The 21,793-nt window shown below is 55.0% G+C and overlaps 1 protein-coding gene across 4 annotated transcripts; it reads left to right on the plus strand.

Annotated features, from left to right (window-relative positions):
- Positions 1 to 112: 112 nt before the first annotated feature.
- Positions 113 to 21,420, plus strand: PIAS4 (protein inhibitor of activated STAT 4). Of its 4 annotated transcripts, none has more exons than XM_087816649.1 (11): positions 113 to 156; positions 5,049 to 5,475; positions 12,298 to 12,382; positions 13,132 to 13,173; positions 13,530 to 13,620; positions 13,732 to 13,860; positions 13,979 to 14,084; positions 16,858 to 16,931; positions 17,020 to 17,180; positions 19,825 to 19,955; positions 20,578 to 21,420. In XM_087816649.1, the coding sequence occupies exons 1-11, from the start codon at positions 130 to 132 to the stop codon at positions 20,844 to 20,846; spliced, it is 1,542 nt and encodes a 513-aa protein (XP_087672775.1). In that variant the 5' UTR covers positions 113 to 129; the 3' UTR covers positions 20,847 to 21,420. The 4 variants fall into 4 exon arrangements, with proteins under 4 accessions (XP_087672775.1, XP_087672776.1, XP_016053325.1 ...); XM_016197839.2 differs by lacking the exon at positions 113 to 156 and adding an exon at positions 2,542 to 2,910; XM_016197840.2 differs by lacking the exon at positions 113 to 156 and adding an exon at positions 2,542 to 2,886.
- The last annotated feature ends 373 nt before the right edge of the window (positions 21,421 to 21,793 follow it).

Raw genomic sequence — 21,793 nt, forward strand, 5'->3', positions numbered from 1 at the left:
GGGAAGGGGGAGGGGGGAGAAGGGCGAGCGGGTGCTAATTGGCCGCGATGGCGGCCCCGCCCGCTGCTGGCGGGCGGTCACGTGACGCGACGCTGGGGGCTCCCGGCGCGGGGGACGCTGGTGGCCAAGATGGCGGCGGAGCTGGTGGAGGCCAAAGTGAGTGAGCGGCGGCCGCGCCGGCCCGGGCGGGCGGCCGAGGGGGCGGGGGCCGGGCGGCAGTCCGAGTTCTGAGCCTTCGGCCCAGGACCCCACGGTTCGGCCCGCCTGCGGTTCGGCGTCCAGCCCCCAAGTTCGCCCCCCGCTCAGGGGCTCAGGGTGCGGGCGGGGGGCGGGGAGGCCGGAGGCGGGGGGCGGGGCCCCCAAACCTCACCCTACTCTTTGCGCGGGGGATCGGCCCTGAGCTTGAGGCGGGGTTCTCCCCGCTCCAGCCTGAGCGGTTAGGGTCCGAGTCTCTCCAAACACCGGCACTGGGCCGCGCCTCCCAGCTTGAGGCACAGTCTCCCCGGGCAGCATGAGAAGCTGGGCTGGTCCCCTACTCGCCCCGAGCCGGGGTCCGTGCTCTTTGGCCTGGGGGAGTGTCTTCGCCTCCTCACCCCTCCCGGCACAGAGGGCCGGCATCTGGGTCTCTTCCTCGCCCAGCAGGCCAACCTGAGGTTGGCGACTCCCTGCTCAGAAGGGTCTCCTGACCCTTCTACCACCGCTCCCACCATCCGGGGTGATGACCCAGGGTCCTCAAACGCCCCCAGACACAATGTGTCCTCCTACGGTCTGTACCCCAGGCTGGAGTTTGGGGCCCCTGTTGGGTTCTCGAGTGGGTCCCAGAGCCCCGCCCCCTCTTGATACCCTTTCTCTCACCCCTGAGTGGACGCGGTGTTGATTGAGCTTGTCCTGCCCCCTGGCATGGAGTTCTGACCCCTGTACTTGGTCCACAGCCTTCCTAACTCCCATCTCCTGGACTCTGTTTTCTTCCTCTTTCCCCTCAGGACAGCATCTGTGAGGCTTTGAAACCCTGCTCCTGGGGTCTCTAAATCTCACTCACAGTTTCAGAGCCTGTTTCCAAATCTTAGATGCTTGCCTGTATTCTACTCCCCAATGATCCTACTTCTCAGATCACATGCGCTCCCTACACAGCCCCCAAACCCCTGCTGTAGATCCTTTTATGCACCCAGCTCTGGCTTCTGAGCCCCCCTCCTCTTTCAGCTGGTCTCTTATGTTGATCCTTGGAGGTCCTAGCTGGTTTCAGGGTAGGCCCCTTCCTGTAGGATAGCTCCTGTTGCCTCTCCTCCTACTCCAGTTTGGGGTCCAGATTCCACATCCCATAGATGCCACCTCCTCTCCTAGCTTGGGACCCTTTTTAACCTCTTGGGACTGAACTGGGAGCATCTCCACCCCAGGGATATACCTTCTCTCAGGTGCCTCCCCGAGGTCAGACTCCAGAACCCTTGCCCCAACTCAGTTAGGGTTCTCCCCTTCTTCCCTGAGAAGTTAAGGGCCTTGACAGGGAAGTTCTTCACAGGACAGAGGCATTGCCCCCTGCCCCCTTCTGGTTTCCCCTCCCCAAGGTCCTGACCTGTAAATGTTTTTCTCTCACTCTTCTCTCTCCTTACATCTCCCTTCCTTTCCCTCTGGGATCTGAAATGCAGCCCTCTAGGTTTTCTGATTATAGGGTATTACCCTTGCTTCACCCCAGAGCACCTTACCCCCCCCCGCCATACACACTTCTGCCCTTCTCTAGGGTTTGGAGAAATTGAGACTTGTCCTGGAGATGTGGAGGTCTGCACTCTGCAAGCCCAAGGTGGCAGCCTGCAGGCCTGAAGTCTCTGGAGCCCTGAAATTTAACCTCCTCGAGGGGCCATCACTGTGGCTCTGGGCCCCCACCCTCCCAGCCAGAGGGTAGGGTCTGAAGTCTTTTTTTATACCATCCAGGGCCTTGAAATATGATCCAAAGAACTCTACTTGACCCTCTGGTGGCTGGAGGCCCCCCCAACCCAATTAAATTAAGTGGACCCTTTTTTCGTGTTCTCTAAAACTCTAGCCTTCGTTCAGGGGCACTTGAGTCTGCAGCACCACTTGCTCTATCCTAGGGAGCTTTCTTTCCCCTTCAGTCTTTTGCCATCACTGTGAAGTGCCTTCTGTGTAATTGAAATGTCCCCCCTTTTAGGTGCTTTCCTAACCTCTCATTAAGAGCTGGAGATTTTATCTTTTGGGGTGCAGAGTGGGCTGGTCCAAGGGGAAAACAAGGGGGCTTGTTGATAAACTTGGAAATCTGAGACTCTTAACCCAAGGCACCCTCCATGAGATACCTTGTAGCGTTTTGTACCCATCTCCAATTTCCTAGAGAGAGGGGTCTTAACTTTCCTCCCATGCTTATGCTGTAGCAGGGGGTTAAGTTAAGCTAAGCTCTGCTTCTCTATTTAGGCTGATATTTCTCCACACAGCTAGTTGTGACCCTGGAAGCCCTTGGGGCCTGTGGTGCTGTTTATAAACACAAATCTGAGGGGCAGGCGGAGCAGGATGAAGCCTCAGCAGGAAGTGATCTGCCAAGCACTTGGGGCTTCTTCCTGAATGCTTGTGCCCCTCTCACAACCCTCCTTCGCCTACCCCCCAGTGTCAAGGGCAGTCTCCTCCTTGGTGGCAGCTGCTGAGAAATCTGAGTGGCAGCTTGAAGGGTGTGTCCCAGAATGCTGGTGCAGCAGCTCCAGATGTGTAACCTGGTGGAAGGGGCTATGCCTTGGGGGGTGGGGTGGGAGGAGGGGGGTCTCCCAGGGGCAGGATGGCATCAGGAGATGTGTTCTGGTCGGACTCCACGGCAGGCCATCAGCTTCCTCATGACAGCGCCTCTCCCCTCGCAGGCCTTGGGCCTCTTCCAGAAGAAACATCTTGTCTGTGAGCCTTTTTTCTCTGTTCAAGGTAGGAAGTCAGTCTGACAGAAGTGAAGCCTCTTTGTTTCAAAGCATTCCGGACTCTGAGGGCCAGCAGACTGCTTAGGTCCCTAGGTAGGGGGTGTGCTGGTTAGTGAGGGTCCTCCCAGGTCCCCAGTGAGTAGAAGGTCCAAATGCCAGCCTGTCATTGCCTTGGACCAACTGCTTCCCTCTGGGATCCTCAGTTTTCTCACCTACAAAATGTTCACAGGTCCCTGTGAGATAAGTGGCTGAGAAAGGCCCTTGTGGTACTTGGCACATGGTAGGCACTCCATGTCTGTAGGAGTAGGAGGAAGACCCTACAACAGAAAAAGTCTCCCTCAAGGTTTTGCAGTCAGGACTGGACAGCCCCCTCTGACATCAGCAGGAGCCTTGTGTTGTATTGATAGAAGGAACCTTAGAGTTCCCATCTTGCGCTGAAAGATGAGGAACCCAAAGTGCAGAGAGGCCTGACAGTAGACCCATGGTCATCTGGGAGAACCTAGTGCAGAATCTGCATTTGAACCCAGGGCTCCTGAATCAGACTCTACACCTCACTCTTAGCTAGGAAACTGGAAACACCAGAGTCACCTGGCATTGAGGCTGCTACGTAAACCCTGGCAGGGTTCCCACCCACCTCCAACACTTTCTCATGTTAAGTTTAAGCGATTTATTGGTTTCTTTGGTTGCTGTCCTGCCCCATGCTCGCCAGCTTTCCATATCCACTTTTGTCACTTATACTGTTTTTTCTTCCCATTCCCCATGGAAGTGTCTTTTTCCCACCACATTTCATTCATCACAGGCCAGCTTCAGGGCTCAGCATGGGTAATCTGAAACTCTCCTGGCCCATTCCTTCGGACACTTTGCTTATGAAGCATATTGGGGGACCCTCATTCCCCTTGGTGTCCCAGAGTCTCACAGAGGGAATGCCACCTCCACGCAACCCCAAAGAAAACATTGGGATCAATTGAGCTCTTGTGTTCAGTTTGATTAAGTTGGAGGGACCCTGCCAGACCTCATTTATCACTTTGCCATAGCTTAATCAACAGCCTCTCCAGCAGCTGGATTCCCAGAGCCTCCTTCTCAGACCCATGGTTCTTAATCGGGGCTGATTCTGCCCCCAGGGGACACTAGGAGATGTCTGGGGGACGTTTGTAATTGTCATGATTGGGATTTGGGGATGCTCCTGGCATCAAGTGGGTGGGGACTGGGGATGCTTTTTAACACCCCACAGTGCCCAGACAGCCCACACAGAGGACAGTCCAGCTCCCATGTCCACATTGCCCAGGTAGAGAAAGCCTGCTGGAATGATCAGGTAAAGAGCTCGGCTATAGGTCGATGCTGGCGACAGCATAGTAGAGGCAGACAACCCCTGGCATCAGAGTTGGGTATGGGTTTGAACGTTGGCTGTAATGTGCAGCTCACACCAACCTGGCAGGGGTGTTTTAAGAGTCAGAGTTAAGTACATAATGACATGTCCAGCTCAGTTCCCAGTAGGTGATTAGTATTAAGTTGTGACTATCATCCTCTAGTCTAGACCAAAGAGAAAACATGTCTGTGGCTGACATTGGTTGCACGCTCATTCTGCTTTACATGAGTTACCTCATCAGTCCTTCCTACATACTGATAAAGTGAATCCTGCCATCCTCTCCAAGGAAGAGACTGAGGGGCCATCAGTCTACTCTGTTAGGGAGTGGCTGAGGCTGTTGACTGGTAAAGCAGGATTCCCAGTTCCTGCCCTGGGGATGCTTTTAGGTCTGAAGATGTAAAAAAGGAACTTAAAATAGAAGCTGGAGGGGGCAGTCAGAGGAGCTTTTGCTGTGTTGGCGATGCTGAGGAAGTTTGGAGGAGGAGAAGGGCAGCAGGGCTGAGCTGGAAGGGGGCATCATGTGAAAGGTGAGCTGCAGTGCAAGTGGGATCAAGCCCAGGCCAAGAGGGATTGGTGCCAAAGCCTCCTCCTAGGCTCCTACCCCTACCAGCCAGAATGAAGGGGGCAGGAGGGTTGGGATCAGGTGGTAGCTGATGAGGGCCTCCTTTTGTTATCCCCCCACTTGGCCCAGGCAGCTCCAGGGAAGCCCCACGCCCCACTGGTGGCTCCTGACTCTGGCACCCTCTCCCTCTGAGCATGTGTGTGGTTACTCTTCCCAGAACATGGTGATGAGTTTCCGAGTCTCCGATCTTCAGATGCTCCTGGGTTTTGTTGGCCGGAGTAAGAGTGGACTTAAGCACGAACTTGTCACCCGGGCCCTCCAGCTGGTCCAGTTTGACTGTAGCCCTGAGCTGTTCAAGAAGATAAAGGAGCTCTACGAGACACGCTACGCCAAGAAGAGTTCAGAGCCTGTCTCCCAACCCCACCGGCCCCTGGATCCCCTGACCATGCACTCGACCTATGAACGGGCCAGCACTGTGCCCAGGACTCCACTCACAGGCCCGAACATTGACTACCCTGTGCTCTATGGGAAGTACTTAAATGGACTCGGACGGTTGCCTGCCAAGACCCTCAAGCCAGAAGTGCGCCTGGTGAAGCTGCCCTTCTTTAACATGCTAGATGAATTGCTGAAGCCCACCGAACTGGGTGAGTCCACCTCCTCTGGGAGCCCTGCCTTCCAAGTTGTGCCTGTGGCCAGCCACATGACCCAACATGGAGTATTTTCTGAGAAGCAGCATGGGCCAAATGGCAGGAGAGGTCTTTGTCCCCCCTGGGAACCACAGGGGCCACATTTAGGTCTTTAGATTAGTGACCTGGTGTCATGTAACAAAATTTCCCAAATACTGGCAGCTTAAAACAGTTGAGGGTCCCAGTTCCCAATGGTCAGATCTCTGGAACGGCCTAGCTGGGTGGTTCTGACTTAGGGTCCTTCATAAGGTAGAAGTCAAGCTGTTGGCCAGGACTGGGAGTGGGTGTCAGCTGCCTGAGCTTAAGCTGGGGAAGCTGACCAGCCACAGCTTCCTGGGCCTCCAGGGCTCCAAGTGGAATGCCCTGGGCCTTTTGTTAACACTCAGATTGTCCCTGAGTGTTCCTAGAGATCCCTCTCATGGTCTCCCCTCCCCCATTTATTCATTCACTGACTGGCTCACTCACACAGTGTATATTTGATCGCCAGCTGAGGGAGCCTGTTGCCCCTGCCCCCCCCCATATATATATGTATATATATATATATATATAGTGGAGCAGACAAATCCCTCCTGCCCTGTGGAGTTCCCTTCTCAGGGAGCCCCAGCCTGTGCCATCACTATGGGTCCTGCCACCCTCTGCACCCATCTGCATCTCCTGTCCACCCCTACATCTATACTTGGCCCCTGCTTCATGCCAGGCCCAGGCCCTGGTCTTGAATCTGTCCCTGGGTGCTATGGCAGAGGTGAGGTGACGGTCCCTTCACACCCCCACCCATCATGCCCCTGGCTCCTTGGTTCACTCCCTCCCATCCTGCTGACCCAGCATCCTCCCTTCCTCGGCCAGGGGACCCCTCTTTGCATGCAAACTTCAGCTTCAGTCCTGTGCCAGCTCACCCCCTTTGGCCTGCCTTAGTTGGGGGGGGGGGTGCAGCTGCCTGTCTCTTCCTACTTACAGACCTTGGGCTTTGTGAAGTTGGGCCAGAGGGGCTGTAGTTCTAGGTGAGGCTGCAGGAGGTGGAGGAAGGAGTTGCTGGTAGTCCCAGCCCTGGAGTCTGAGGCCCTCCACTGCTTTCTCTCTGACATGAGGAGGTGTTTCTCTCCAGCCCCCAGGTGGGGAGCAGGTTGGCCAAGCAGCACCTGCCATAGGGTTGATGTGGCAGTGCTCAACACCTAAGGCCCCTTCCTGAGTTCCTCCAGGATGACTTCTCCTGTCTCTGCTCCCCCAACCTCTCTAGATGCAGGAACCCACCCCCACCATACCACTGGGTTCTCTGGGAGGTTTAGGGGTCCTCAAGGCTGACTGGCTAGTTGATATTGAAGATTGAGCTGACGTTTCTGATTCCAAAATGATCTTCCTAATGGGGAGGCTGGGTTTTCACTGGGAAGCTGCAGGGCAGGCTTGGCACTGAGCAGGGAATGGGACTGGAGTGACTTTGAACTCAGGGTGTCTGGCAGCCTCTCATCCCTTGCCTGGACCATGAGCTTCCTTCCTGCACTGCAAGCCTGCAGTCCCTCCCACCCCACAATGCACTGCTTTGCCCTGAGCCCCCAGGGACCCTGGTCACCTGATCTCCGGGAGAGTCTGCTCCCCTGACTACACCAGGAATTATTCTGCTGGTGGCTCAGAACAAAGAGGCCGACCCCGCCCTGCCTCTGCTCCCACCCACTCGCCTGCCCCTGTCCCAAGGTGTACCCCTTCTCTGGGAGTCCCATTTTCTCAGGGACCCTTGGGGGCTGCCTGGGTTCCTAGGGAGAGGCCTCACAGAGGATAGGCCCTCACCCTGAAGCAGTCTGGTCCCCTCTGTTCCCAGACCAGCAGTTGTCTGCTTACCTTACACCCTAGGTGCCTCTCCCTGTGAATTCTGCTGCATTGGCCTTGCCCAGGAGCCACTTTAGGAGGCTGTGGCTCAGCCAGCTTCCCTCTACCCCTTGCCATGACCTGCCAGCCACAACAAGGCCCACATGCTCTGGTTTGTTCCACCAGAAGAGCCACTGGCTGGCTTCTAGATGGAACCCGTACTTGGACAGTAGACATAAATCATACAGAGTGGGATGTTCGGGGTGGGTGAGGGGAGGGGAAGAATAGAGCCACAGACCCAGAGCTGGAAGGACCTTAGGACACAGATGATCTCCTCCAGTGGGGGCAGGGGCTGGTGCCAGAAAGGTCAGGAGACTGGCCCAAGGTCCCACAGCATTGCTAGAAGGGGCTCTGGGCTGTGTACTCAGCCATCTTCCTGATTCTCACCCTTCCCCACATCATCAGTGCCTGTACCCCTGCAGGGAAGCAACTGTTCTGAATCACACAAAGGTTCTGGACCCCAGGCCTCCTCTCTGCATGAAAAGCCCATCTGTCCTCCCCTTCCCAGCTGGGACAGGCCAGTGGCCAAGCACTCCCAGGGCAGGGGTACTTCCTCACAGACTGCAGTAGAGTTCAGAGGGGCCAGGAACATGGTCCTGGGTCATGCTGCTTCAGCTTGGGACTTACTAGGTATCTTACGGCCTGGCCTGAGGGTCCCCCCAGCCCAGCCACTTAGGGTGTCAGTAACCAGAGTCTGCCTGGGAAGGCCCAGATCTCCCTGTCAGGTTTGGGTGGGGGAGGGAGGCCATCATGAGACTTGAAGGAGGAAGGAAGGAAACATGACCTGGCGCAGCGCTGCTCTGAGAGGCTCTCCGGCATCCTGTGGCCAGCTCCTCACGGTGTGGGGCCATTCAGCCTGTTCCCACTGCCACCCTGTGTCCTTATAACTCCAGGTGCCCCCCCCTCCCAGTTCTCCACATGCCCTAGAGGTAGTCAGCACCCAGGTAGTTGAGAGCTGCTGGTCTGGTGCCTACCTTATTGTTCAGATGTTCTTCATTTAGCCTGAGCCCTTTGACTGACATTGCCTAAGCAACAAGAAGGTAGTAGGGTCCCTGGCCTGGCACATTTTGCCAGAAAGCTGCACTAGAGGTGATTATAAACAGTGCCAGGTTAGGAATGCTTTGATTGGGGAATGCAGGGTTTTTAGGGGGCTATCAATAACAGGAGCCCCTTACTGTGCATTTGTGGGGAGGTGGCTTCCTGGAGGAGGTGGCATTCCTGTCCAGACCTGAGGGGTGAGTAGCAATAAACTGGACAAAGGGAGGGATTGGGGGAGTGTGTTCCAGCCATGAAGCCATTCCAGCGGTGAGAGAGAGCTTATGAATGGAAGCCATTGTGATCAGAGCATGGTGTGGCACAGGAGGAGAGATGGAGAACAGAGGCCAAAAAACATGAGATGAGTGGACCAAGAGGAAGCGTGGGTATTGTCCCGAGGGCTTTGGAGTTGCTGAAGACCCCATGAGCTTTTCCAGGTCTTGTTTTCTTGGAGTCCTTTCTGAGGCATGTATGATCCCTGAGGCACAGTGGCCTGCCTGCTGTCCCACAGCCAGGTGTGGTTACATATCCAGTCCCATCCTATGATGTGGGAGCCTAGACAATCGTATGGCATCCCAGGTCCCAGGCTGCCAGTAGACAGGCTTCAGGCCAGTGAGATGGAAGACCAGTCCCATCAATTGACTTCTTCAAATCTCCTTTTCTTTTCATTTAAACTTCTGCAAAATTGCGTGTTCATCGTAGAAAACATGGGATAGTAGCAGAGAAACCGGCTGTTGCTGTGCCCCTTGGAGAATCCCTACTGGCAGTGTGGGCTTCCTGCCTTTTCTGTGTGGTGCAACCCTATGAAGACGTGGCTGTACCCTGACTGTTTGTTTTGTCCCCCTCCCCCTCCCCAGTATATTGTGAGCATCTGCTCAGGCCCTTAAATATTTTTTGCTGGTGCAGTTTGCGAGGTTGCCTGGCAGCCGAGGGTGAAGATGGATGTGCAGGCCGTCTTGGTTGGTCAGTGTCTCGGATCTACCCAAGGGCTGATTCCCAGAATTCCCTCTGCCTGGAGGACTCAGTTCAGGGGGTTCCCTCCCTTTAGTGCAGAGGAGGTACAGAGGCTCATGGTTGTGAACGGGCTGGGAGGGGCGTGCATCCATGTCTGCCCAGCTTGCAGCAGTGTGAGTGATGACTAAAGTACTTTTTGGTTCAGTTGGTGTCCATGATGACCTAAAGACACCTGGACATTGTGTTGATTCTTAGGAGGTAAAGGTTTTGGAGAAAAATGGAGCAGGAAAGCTGGTGGGAGTGCCAGAATTGCAAGGGTTGGGGAAGGGGGTGGTGCAGGGTTTTATTGTTAATCCTCATCTGAGGACATTTTTTTCATTGATTTTTAGAGCTAGTAGAAGGGAGGGAGGGAGGGAGAGAGAAACGTTGATGTGAGAGAGACACATCAATTGGTTGCCTCCCACAGGCACCCCAATCAGCGCCAGGGATCAAACCTGCAACCCAGGTATGTGTACTTGATGGTGGATCGAACCTGCAGTCCTTCAGTGCACACACAGGCTGATGCTCTAACCATTGAGCCACGCTGGCCAGGGCAGGTGGTGCAGTTTTTAAATAAAAATGCTTAGGGAAGGCTTTCTTCCCGGTGGCATTTCCACAAATTTAAAAGACACCAGGGAGGTGGATATCATTGAGGGAGGAGTGATCTGGAAGAGGGGTGGCACATGCAAAAACCCCAGGGCTCAATGTATTTGGCAGGTAAGAAGCAGAAAAAGGAGGCCAGGGTAGCTGCTGTGGAATTACGGCTACAGGGCTAGACAGAACATCCCCCTGAGGCCTTATGTAGCAGACGGTGAGCCTCTGGAGCCTGGACACCAGCAAGTGGTATTTGTACTGATCAGAACAGGCAGTGGGTGGTGGAAGAGGGAGAGCACTGGGTACCAGCAGGACTGGTTGAGGAGTTGATGGAGGAGTGGATGTGACAAGAGTCATGGATGCTGCCCGCATTTCAGCCCCGAACAGCTAAAGGTGGAGCTGGTGAAGACCTGGGTTTGGGGAACCCCCACCCCCCTCCCGATGGTATAAGATGTGCCTTGTCCTAGCTGAGGTGGAAGCTCACCTCCCGATAGCCACCTGGCTTCCTGAGGGAGCAGTTTGAACTCTGATTTTCCACTGTGTCATTGGTCTGAGGTGGCTGATTCCTCACAGCAGCCTCATCTAGAAATAGGAGCCCTTCCAGGAAGGGGACCCTGGGTTTTGGTTCTTCCACCACCGGCTTGCCCACTTTTTTTGCACTGTTTCTGCTGGCAGAGCTCCCTGGCCAGTGGGTGGCTCCTAAGAAGCCTATTGGGGTCCCTTTCCCTTTCTCCCTGGGGGACACTGTGAGGTAGGGTGGTATCTTTGACCTCCCACCCAGTCTTGGCAGCCCAGATATTGTGAGGCCACCTTCTCCTCATAAATAAATAATTGCCCCTGGGCTGTTTGCACAGGTCTGAGGTGTCTGCAGGTGGCCTGCCAGTGTTCCCGTAACCAATTAGGTGGCCCTCCTCAGGGCCCCATTCAGGACTCTGAAGGGACTAGCAGGGCCCTCAACAAACAAGCATGAATTGGCAGCAGTGTTGCGATTACAGCAGTCACCTCTTACTGAGCACCAGCTAAGTAATTGGCTGTGCACCCTGAGAAGTGGATCCTGTGCATGGAGGGTGCCTAGGCTTGGACCACTGTAGGGGTGTGCAGCCCCTCATAGATATGGGGTACAAACCCAGACGGTCTGGCTTCTAAGCTGGAACTGGTTTTAAGTTTGAATCACATTTGCTTAAATAGGTTACCTGTTGTGGTTTGGAATTCAGAAGGTTCTAAGGCAGGGGTTGGCCAGTTAGGGTGGGGGCCAACCCCATTGGCTGCCTGTTTTCCTAAACCAGTTCTATTGGTGCATGGTCACACCCATGTATACACTTACCATCTCTGGCAGCTTCCATGGTGCAAAGCAGAGTGAGGACATCAAGGCAGAGACCTTGTGGCTCAAAAAAGCCTAAAATATTTATACTCTAGCTCTTTATGGAACAGTCTGCCCACTCCTGTTCTAAAGGATTTTCGGTATAAATTTTAAAAGCTCCCTCTCCCAATCCCCCTCAGAGACATCTCTTGCACAGATAAGCCAATGTGCACTTGCACAGGCCCCCTTCCTCCATTTGGTTGCACAAGTAACCCCATGATAAACACACATCTCTGCACCTGCTACTTTCAGGTAACCAGAACACCTTGGAGGTTACTCCTTATGAGAACACAAAGAGCATCTTGATTCTTTGTTACCTGTTTTCACAGTTGCATAGTATTCCTCTCTATGCGACCTCCTAGAGTATGTCTTAGCTAGACCACGTTGGCTGGCATTTAGGTGGTTAATGGTCTTCTGCTGATAGAGACCATTCTGAGTAATGTATTACTCTGAGCATTTGTCATCCTATATGTGTGAGTGGCGTCTGCACTGATGAGCACATGCTCACCAGATGTGCCAGAACAGCCGCTCGAGGTGAGGACAGAGTTGTTGCTGGTGTAAAGAGAGCAGGTTGGCCCAAGGGTGCATGGTCCATCTGTGCTGCATCCTCCCAGCCCAGCATAGCTCTTCTCCCCTAGCGGAGCAGTTCTCAGTTTTCCTGAATAAACACCTGAACTCCACAGGGATGAGAAGGCCACTGCTCTGAGATTGGCCCTCAGTGGGGGAGATGGGGAGTGAGTAGTAGTAAGCGTTCCCTGAGGTTGAGGTTTAACCCCAAGAAGGAGCAGGTTCACCCTCACCCTCATCCCTGCCTGGCAGGACTCAGCCTTCCATTTCCTGCTTCCAGGTCTGAAGAGGGCCAGGCAGTAGAAATGACCATGACCATGGTTGGCGCCCTCGCCAAGGACCAGACATGACTCTGATCCCATGTTTGTCTTTAGTTCCACAGAATAACGAGAAGCTTCAAGAGAGCCCGTGCATCTTCGCATTGACACCCAGACAGGTGGAGCTGATCAGGAACTCCAGGTGCTCTGGGCCCCACCCTCTGCCGACCTCCGTGGCTAGGTAGTGGGTGGGTGTGGTCCCAGGTGGCCTAGGAGAGCGTTTAGCTAGATCTGGTGCAGAACCTGCGTTCTCACCCCCACTCCATTCAGGGTCCATGTGCACAGCAGTCCCGGGAGGTGGACCAGTGCTTCCCTTTAGCAAAGTCTGTACCCCTCAGCATTGCTGACATCAGGGCCAGGTCATCTTGGGCACTGTAGGGTGTTGAGCAGTATCCCTGGCCCCCACCCCCTTGGTGCCAGGAGCATCCCGGTCATGATGACCACAGATGTCCCCAGACATAGCCAGTGTCCCCTGGGGCAGAGTCGCCCAGGTAAAGACACTGGGCTGTCCCCAGGTCTCCGACTCTGCTCTCTGAGACTCTCCGTCTCCAGCTGAGACAGCAATCACCACTGGAGCAGCTGCTTGTCGGGGCACTCAGCACATGCCAGGCCCGCAACCAACAACCTACTTAATATCCACACCAGCCCCCCATTGTCCAGAGAGGGGAAGTCATTGCCCCAAGTCACCAGTGAGTAAATGGCAGGAGAGAACATTTTAGGTGGCACCTATCGGCCTTCGGTTGCCAAGGGAGGTAGCGGGTTACGCTGCCTGGCTAGCCCAGGAGAGGCCAGTGTTCACCCAGCTGAAGGGTTGGCATGGTGTACCAGGTGTACTCCCATCTCACTGACCCCTCCTTTCCTCTCCTTCCCCGTGGTTTCCTTGGGGCACAGAGAACTGCAGCCTGGGGTCAAGGCCGTGCAGGTCGTCCTAAGGTAAGCTCAGGTGTGCCGGCCCCGAGGGAACCCTTGGCTATTTCTGCCTTGGGTGGCTACAGCCCTGCCGTGTCCCATCCCAAGTGTGTTGAAGTCAGGTCCCCGTCCCTCATGACAGCCCCTCTGAGGCTCCCAGCTAGAGGTGGAGCCTGTTCCTTCTTCCTGCTGGCTGCCTTGGCTGTGTACACACCACCATCCATCCCCACTCAGGCCAGACACAGGGCCCTAAAACCCCCATGTGCAGCCCAGCATTGTGATCTACCCATCAGGCCAGACACAGCCCCGGTCTGTCATCCCTGCCTTTCCCAGCAGCCCTTCCCCTACCCTCGGCCCCATGGTACGCATTGTCATTGCAGAATCTGTTACTCAGACACCAGCAGCCCTCAGGAGGACCAGTACCCACCCAACATTGCTGTGAAAGTCAACCACAGCTACTGCTCAGTTCCGGTGAGCAGGGTCCCCAGGCAGCCCCCAATCTGTTGCTGGGGGTGGCGAGCATGGAGAGAGGGGCAGGGATATAGACCACCTGTGGTGGCTAAGTCTCCCATCTGCTCTCAGGGCTACTACCCCTCAAATAAGCCCGGAGTGGAGCCCAAAAGGCCCTGCCGCCCCATCAACCTCACTCACCTCATGTACCTGTCCTCGGCCACCAACCGCATCACTGTCACCTGGGGGAACTATGGCAAGGTGAGTGGGGTGCGTGCTGTCCACTTGCTCGCCCCTTTGGCCCTGCCATTCCTCCCTGCCTCTGCTCACCCTGCCTGGCCCCACCCAGACCTGACACCCCTCCCCTCTCTACCCCTAGAGTTACTCGGTGGCCTTATATTTGGTGCGGCAACTGACCTCCTCAGAGCTGCTGCAGAGGTTGAAAACCATCGGGGTCAAGCATCCGGAGCTGTGCAAGGCGCTGGGTGAGCACTGCAGTGCCTTCTCTTGGTTACTGAGGGTGGTTTTGGCTCTCTCACTGCTTACCCTTCCTTTGCTGGATGTGAGGAGCTTGTTGTCTGCAGGGGGTGCTCCATTGAGGAGCTTGGACCTTCCAGTGTTCATTCATCACTCTGAGGGTCAGGGAGCTCTGGAGGTCTTTAGAGGATGCTGGACTGTCAATGTAGAGGCCAGAGGCAAGGATGGCAAGGTGTGCTTACAGACTCAAGTGAGCCATGGGGTCTGGGTGGGCTGAGCATGTGGGGCTTGTTTGGAGCCTTGCAGGAGCTTTGAGGAGAGGAAGACCTCAGGTGATGGGTTCTGGCGTGATGGCTGCAGTGCAGGGAATGGGGTGGGTGGGGCTGGGAGCTGGAGAGGGGGAGCAGAGGATGGATTCATGGTTGGAGGTACATGGGGGATGACCCAGATCTGACTAGAAATGGTAAGGCTGTTCTATTCTTTGTTTTTGTTTTGTTTTGTTTTTATACTTTTGACAGTCAAAAAATGGGGGGGGGGGGCAGAGCATTAAAAAAACCCACTATCAAAACTGGCAGACAAAACACAGAAGTGGTTCTGTCTCCCCCTGTGTCCCTGCACCAAGGGCAGTCCAGCCCACAGCTTGTTCTCAGGAATTCCTTCACTTGGCAGCTGTGTGGTTAAATCACTGGCCCTTTCTGGTCTCTGGGATGACTTATGATGCCATCTGACCAGTGGGGTCACTGAGGTGCAGAGTGGCAGAGTTAGGGCTCTAGGATCCCAGGGCTTCAGTCTGTGCACCCCACCTACTGCCTGCCTCTTCCCTCAAAGGGCCCTTTCTTCAACCCGCAGTCCCACCTGCCTGTTTGCTTGTGGAGACAATGGCCAGTTTGACCAGAGTGCCTGTTGGCCAGGGCAAGGTTCAGCAGGGGGACTGACCAGAACTCATCCAGGGACCAGCAGCCCACAGGATGGGGGTGGGGCACATAGAGGCCTGGCTTGGCTCCTCAGTGAGGAGTCAGGGGCCTTGCAGCATTGTGGGCTGGAGGGATGTATGTGACAACCCAGGCTCCTGCTAGGATGGACTGTCAGGTTTGCTTGCTGAAGGAAGTCCCTGGCTTCCTTTCTACAGCCAGTCCCAAGCTGGGCATCATCACCAATGGAACTTCTAGTTACAGCTGGGAAGTCCTTTTTTGGTCTCACTTGAACCCTTCCTGATGCACACTCTTCTCTGTCAGGGGGAGTCAGGCCTTGCTTCAAAACTCAGTGCAGCCCTGGCTGGATACTGAGTGTCATCCCGATATGCCAAGGTTGTGGGTTCAATCTCTGATCAGGGCACATACAAAAAGCAACCAATGGCCTGGCTGGCTTGGCTCAGGGGTTGAACATTGACTTATGATCCAGGAGATTACGGTTCGATTCCCGGTCAGGGTACATGCCCGGTTGCAGGCATGATCCTTAGTGGGCATGTGCAGGAGGCAGCCAATCAATGAGTCTCTCATCATTAACGTTTCTATCTCTGTCTCCCTCTCCCTTCCTCTCTCTGCAATCAGTAAAGATATATTTAAAAAAAAAAAAAGGATGAGCCTTTAGTCCACCCCCCCCCCAAGCGAACAATTTAAAAAAAAAAAAAAGCAACCAATGAATGTAGAATACATAAGTGGAACACCAAATGTATGTTTCTCTTTCACTCTCTTTCCCTCCTCCCCTTCCTCTCCCTCCCTCCCTCCCACCCTCCCTCCTCTTTCCCTCTACCTCTCCCCTCTGCACTGGGGGGATAGGTAGAGGGAAAGGGAGAGAGGAAGAAAATCAAGGGAGGGGATAAATAGTGATGGGGGAAAAAAGAAAAATAATGAATATAATCAATTTTTTTAAAAAAATCAGTGCACACTGCATCCATTCTTAGCTGCCCAGGGTCTTTTCGATGAGCCAAGGCCTCTGGATCCACCATTAGTACTTGTTAGCCAGAGAGGGGAACAATGGTGGGGTGGAAATTTATAGTGAAGTGTGATTGGTTGGGATGGGGGCAAGCCAACTCAGTATGGGAGGGGAGAAGAGGCTTCCTGGAGGAGGGGACAAGAGTCATGGAGTGGGGATGGGGGTGGGGCAGTTCTGGCTCCAAGCTGGGTGGCCTCCACTCTGCAGGACCCAGGGTTGATTTGCCCTGAACCATCTGGGGATGGAGTTGAACTGTGTACACCTCTGAGGTTTGTCCACCAGTCTCCCTGAGAACATACGGGAAAAGGGGGGAAGGAAGACTGAGCACCCCCTGCAGGCCAATCCCAGGGCTGCACTGGGTGTATTTCCTTCTAGTCTTTTTTCCAGCAGTGGAGAAGGGGACTTTGAGTGCTGTTGTGAGCACGTTTCCATGTTGTGTGTGACTTTGTGGTGGCATTGCCATCTTTTTCTTTATTAGAGAAGTAACATTTATGCAAGGGGAGCTGTGCTGGTGGGTTTGTTCGTCCTTGGCAGGGCCTGTGGTGGGCACTCCTGGACTGTGGCTTTGGTCCTCCCTATTGGGCACTGTCTTGAAGCAGGGGCCCTGCCTCCCTACTGAGGCTTCAGGGATAGTTTTCCTTGGAATTAACAGGCACAGAGGATAGCTCTGTTGGTAGCTGTATATTGCCTATATCTTTCCAGAAAAGTCCTGTGGGTTGGTTTACCTCATGGGTGCACCCAAGTTGTCAGAAATAACTGTGGCTACTGCCCAACTTACATCCTGGCCTGGCCCTGTGGGCACCTCTGCCCCTTCCCCACTGACACTCTCCACCCCCTTCTCTGCAGTCAAAGAGAAGCTCCGCCTGGACCCTGACAGTGAGATTGCCACCACCGGCGTGCGGGTCTCTCTCATCTGCCCAGTGAGTCAATGTGGGGCCTTCCCCCTCACCTGTGCATTATGTGGGGGCTCCCTGGTGGCCTGCTCACACCCTCTTCCCCTCCCCCCAGCTGGTGAAGATGCGGCTGTCCGTGCCCTGCCGGGCAGAGACCTGCGCCCACCTGCAGTGCTTCGATGCTGTCTTTTACCTCCAGATGAATGAGAAGAAGCCTACCTGGATGTGCCCGGTGTGTGACAAACCAGCCCCCTACGACCAGCTCATCATAGATGGGTGAGTAACTGAGACACAGAGGGACTGCACTGCCTACTGGGCTGTACCTCACCTCTCGTGGGCCTCTGGGGAATGAGCAGCAGAGCCATGCAACTTCGTGGCCTCTGTGGCCTTTTGGAGCTTTGGAAGTCCCAAGTTACAAAGAAAGGCACTTACTAGGGCTTTTACTGTGCAGGCAGCAGCACTGTAGCTTAGGGTTCAGAAGTAGGGCTCTGGACCCAGGAGTCCATTATTCTCTGGATGACCTTGTGTTCCTGGAGGCTATTTTCCCCCGTATAACATGGGGACCTGAGAACCCCTTACCTCCATTCTAATGCACAAAGTTGTTTCCTGAAGTTCGTTCAGTACCTTAGTCACACCCTCCATAAAAAGGTGAAAAGGACATGTCTCCACCAAATTCTGGTCACATTCCCCTTGTCCCCTTCCTAGATGGCACTGGCATGTGGCCATACTGTCCCTCAGCCTAACAAGCAGGCCCTTCCCACGCCACTTGGGGACAAGGGGCAAAAGGCCGTTCTCCCCAAAAGGGAAACTTTGCTTAGGTCTTAGGTTTCCAGAAACTGAGCCCAGCACCTGACTGAGTAGCTCCTGCCAGGCGCTGGCCACACCCACCCGTCCCTGGAGTCAAGCGGGGGCAGGGAGAGGCGACAGCCTAGACAGAAGCTAGTCACTCAATTCTGGACTCGCCAGCCCTTGAAAACTGAGACTCGAAGCTAGGGGTGTGTGCACACAGTAGGGACAGGAATGACCTACAGCAGCTAGGTGTGAATTTGTCCCCTCATTCAAGCACTTATCTTTGGTCATCATGCTCAGGGTCTTACCAAGGCCTCCCTTCCAATTGTCCCAGGAGGTGGGCCTTAATCATCTTCACCTTTCAGATGGGGAGACTGAAGCTCAGGGGGGCACCCACCTGCCCTGGGACCCTCCAGCTCGTAGGTAGCCAGGCCAGGACTCAAGCCGAGGTTTAGCCAATTCTGAGCCTGGGTCCCTTCCCCGGAGGGGCCAAGCCACAGCCCCCTGTGCTGTCCAACCTCAGGGTGGAATGAGGAGGCCCTTGGGGCTGGGCATGAGGTCTGGGCCTGAATGGCAGCTCTGTTCCCAGCCTGGCAGCTGTGCAGCTCAGCACCCGCCTTCCCTCCCCACAACAGTCCTAGAGTGGGTCACTCAGGCTCCGGTGGTGGCAGCTCTGGCAGAGCTGGGGATGGTGGCTCTGACCCACAGCGACCACGATCCCAGCAAGCTCATGGGACCTGGTATAGCCTTGGAAGCTTGCTGGAGGAAGAGTTTTTGGTTCGTGTATTTGTTCTTCGAGGCTCTGCCATCTGTTCCTCCCTGGCCCTGAGCTAGGTGATCCATGTGTCCCCAAAAGGACTCTGTTCCAGACCCTATCTTCAGGGAACCCCCACCTGAGCATGAGGGCATGGGGGAACTGAGCCAGACCCAGATACTGTTGCTTATACTCTGCCTGGAGGAGGAAGAGGAGCTGTATAGAGTGGGGCTTTGGAGGGTGAGTAGGATTTTTCCAGGTGGAGAAGTACATTGCAGAAAAGGCTGTGTTCACACAAGGGTGACCCTGGGGTGGTTGGTCTCTGAGTGTGGCGATGGAGAGGAGGCCTCAGGGTAGGGATGGGAAGGGCCCCATCAGCCCCAGAGGGTGTCCTGGAACAGGACAGCCTCCCTCCTGTGTGACTGTGACCTAGATGGTCAAATTCATTTGGAGGCAGGTGCATCTTTGACATTGAACAAGTGCTGGGGGTCATGGTGACCCATTGCCACTGCAGCATGTGTTTTCTGCACCAGGCCTGGCCTGGGCATTGGCTGTTCTTAAGGTCCCCCCAGCTGCTGGAGATGGTGGCTGCTGTGCCCACCTCATCCTGCTGTGGGGGAGACTAGGGCCTTGTGGCCAGGAAATGTCAGGGAGCAGGGACTGGACTGCAACCCAGGCCTGCTGCCACCTGGTCTTGTGGCCTCAGGGAGCTCACTCCTCCTCCCTGAGCCTTAGTTCCTCCATCTGTAAAATGGGCCTGGCTGACAGTACCTTAGCAGCCAGTACCCAGGGTCAGAGCACCCCTCACTGGGCCTGGTTTGCCATGGGTGCGCTCTGGGAGACACTGTTGTCTGTGTGGGACTGAGGAGGCCCCGCTTCTTCCTCTTGCTCTACCCTACAGCCTCTCCAGAGGGCTTTGAGTAGCATGTACCTGCCCTTCAAGCCTCAGTGTCCTTATCTGTAAAAATGAGGGAAGCACAGAATCCGGATGCCAGGGTGGGGGCCACTCTGTTAAGGGGCTGGGTGAGAAGGACACTCCTGCAGGCAGCCCCCCAGACCCTATGCTTTTAAGGAGTTGGAGGGAGTCCCATCACCATGCCATGAGTGGGTGACTGCAAGCCTTCAAAGCAATTTGCAGACCCCTCGGAGGGCCCAGCTTGTGCAGGCCCCAAGCAAGGGAGAGAAGACTGGGTGGCCTTCTCTCCCTTCAGGACCTCAGATCACTGGGCCCTGACTGGTGCTTTCCTGAAACTTCTTTTGCAAAGAAGAAAGTGGCTTAGCAATCATCCCACCAGAGTCCAGGGGAGCAGGGTGCAGCTCAGCTGGCCTAAGAATCAGCTCCTCCCCCCCCCCCCGTTCTCCCCCCTCCCTGCCTAGGCTCCTCTCCAAGATCCTGAGTGAGTGCGAGGATGCCGATGAGATTGAATACCTGGTAGATGGCTCATGGTGCCCGATCCGTGCCGAGAAGGAGCGCAGCTGCAGCCCCCAGTGCCCCATCCTCGTGCTCGGTGAGTCCCAGGCCCGGGCCCCCAACTGCCCCATTGTTTGCCCCAATCCCTATTCTGAGGGTTTGGCGATTTCTGAGTTTGGCCTGTGTCCTGCCATGTGACATTTTCATCTAAAAGGGGCCACCCCAAATGAAAAAAGACAAAAAGGAAAACCAAAAAGGAAAAAAAAAGAGCCCTGGCTAGGTAGTTCAGTTGATTAGAACATCACCCCGACTCGCCCTGATCCCTGGTCAGGGCACATACAAGAATCAACCAATGAATGCATAAGAATAAGTGGAGCAACAAATTGATGTTTTTCTCTCTCTTCCTTCCATTCTCTCTCTAAAATCAATAAATAAAATATTTTTTTTAAATGAAAAGGAAAAAATAAAACACAGCCACTCCAGTGGAGTTGATTCCCACAGAGTGGAACGGAACAGGGCTCAGAACTCTGCCCTGCAGGCAGCACGCAGTTATTGAGCACTTGCTTTGTGCGGGTCCTATACAGGGTGCTCCCCAACGTCAGGAGGCCCTCTACATGAGTCAGAAATGGCATCCCAGGATTGCCTCTGCCCCTTGCCACCTTGTTTCCTCATTTTGTGGGTCAGCAGTCGTCCTGAGCATCTGTCCCTGTCACCCTCAGGCACCTCAGACGCCAATGGCCTCCTATCCAGCCCCAACGTCAACGGTGGTGGTGGCAGCATGCTTGGGGGCTCTGGAGGCGGGGGCAGCACAGTGGGCAGCATTGAAAATGGGAAGCCGGGAGCTGATGTGGTGGACCTCACGCTGGACAGCTCCTCGTCCTCAGAGGAAGAGGAGGAGGAGGAGGAAGATGAGGAGGAGGAGGATGAGGACGGCCCCCGGCCCAAGCGCCGCTGCCCCTTCCAGAAGGGCCTGGTGTCAGCCTGCTGACTGCTCGTCATCACCAACCGGCTGGACACTCAATTTTCCTGGTGCTCACCACGCAGAGGGGCGCAGGCGGGCCTTGGGGTGCAGAGGGAGGAGTGATTTTTTTTTTTCCTTTTTATTGTTGTTCATATGGTTTTCCACCCCTTTCCCTGGATCCTGGCACCTGTACCTCTGGACTCCTATTGGAGGATTAAAAAAAAGTAAAATTACAAAAAAAAAAAAAAGAAACAAAAAGCAAACAAACTCTTAAAAACAAGGCAAGGCACCCACACAGCTGCTTCCCCAGCAAGAGTCAGAACCCAGAAGAGGGGTGGGCAGGACACTGCACCCTCCCAGATGCCCCTTCTCTTTCAATGACCATTCCAGCTGGTACAGAGGGACCTGGGGCTGGTAGGGGCAGCAAGGGGGACTGAGGGGCTCCCTGGCAGCAGCCACGACTTGGACATTCATCTGTTCCTTTGCTTTTCTTCTCTGCGAACTGTCCTCTCAGCCAGAGACCCTGGAATGGGCCTCTGAGCAGTGAGCATTTTAGCCAAGAAGCCATGGAGTGGGTTGGGGTGGGAGGGAGTTGTGGGGGCATGGGCGGGTGGGTGGGGGGTGGGCTAGGGAGGGTTTAGCCACAGATGTGTTGTATTTTTTGAAAGTGCAATAACTTGGTATTTTGAAGACCCAGCATGTGGCCAGGACCCCCTTTGAGGTGGGGGCTTCAGGGTGTGGCACCGTGTGGCGTGGGGGGGTCTCAGTTTTCTAGCCAGCTACCTCGGTAACTCCAATTCAGGTTAACTTCCCTACGGAACAGTGCAGATGTCCACGGGTGCCACCGCCAGGAAGGTGGCCACCTCCAAGGGGCAGCAGGGACTCCTGCCCTCCCCTCTTGATTTGGGGTGGTCCTTCCTCTCTTGCTCTTGGGTTTTCCGACGGGTACGAGGCCTGCCCTGCACCCCCTCCCC

The sequence above is a fragment of the Miniopterus natalensis genome, chromosome 4, assembly GCF_054644295.1.
Source record: "Miniopterus natalensis isolate mMinNat1 chromosome 4, mMinNat1.hap1, whole genome shotgun sequence".
In the NCBI taxonomy this organism is placed as follows: domain Eukaryota; kingdom Metazoa; phylum Chordata; class Mammalia; order Chiroptera; family Miniopteridae; genus Miniopterus; species Miniopterus natalensis.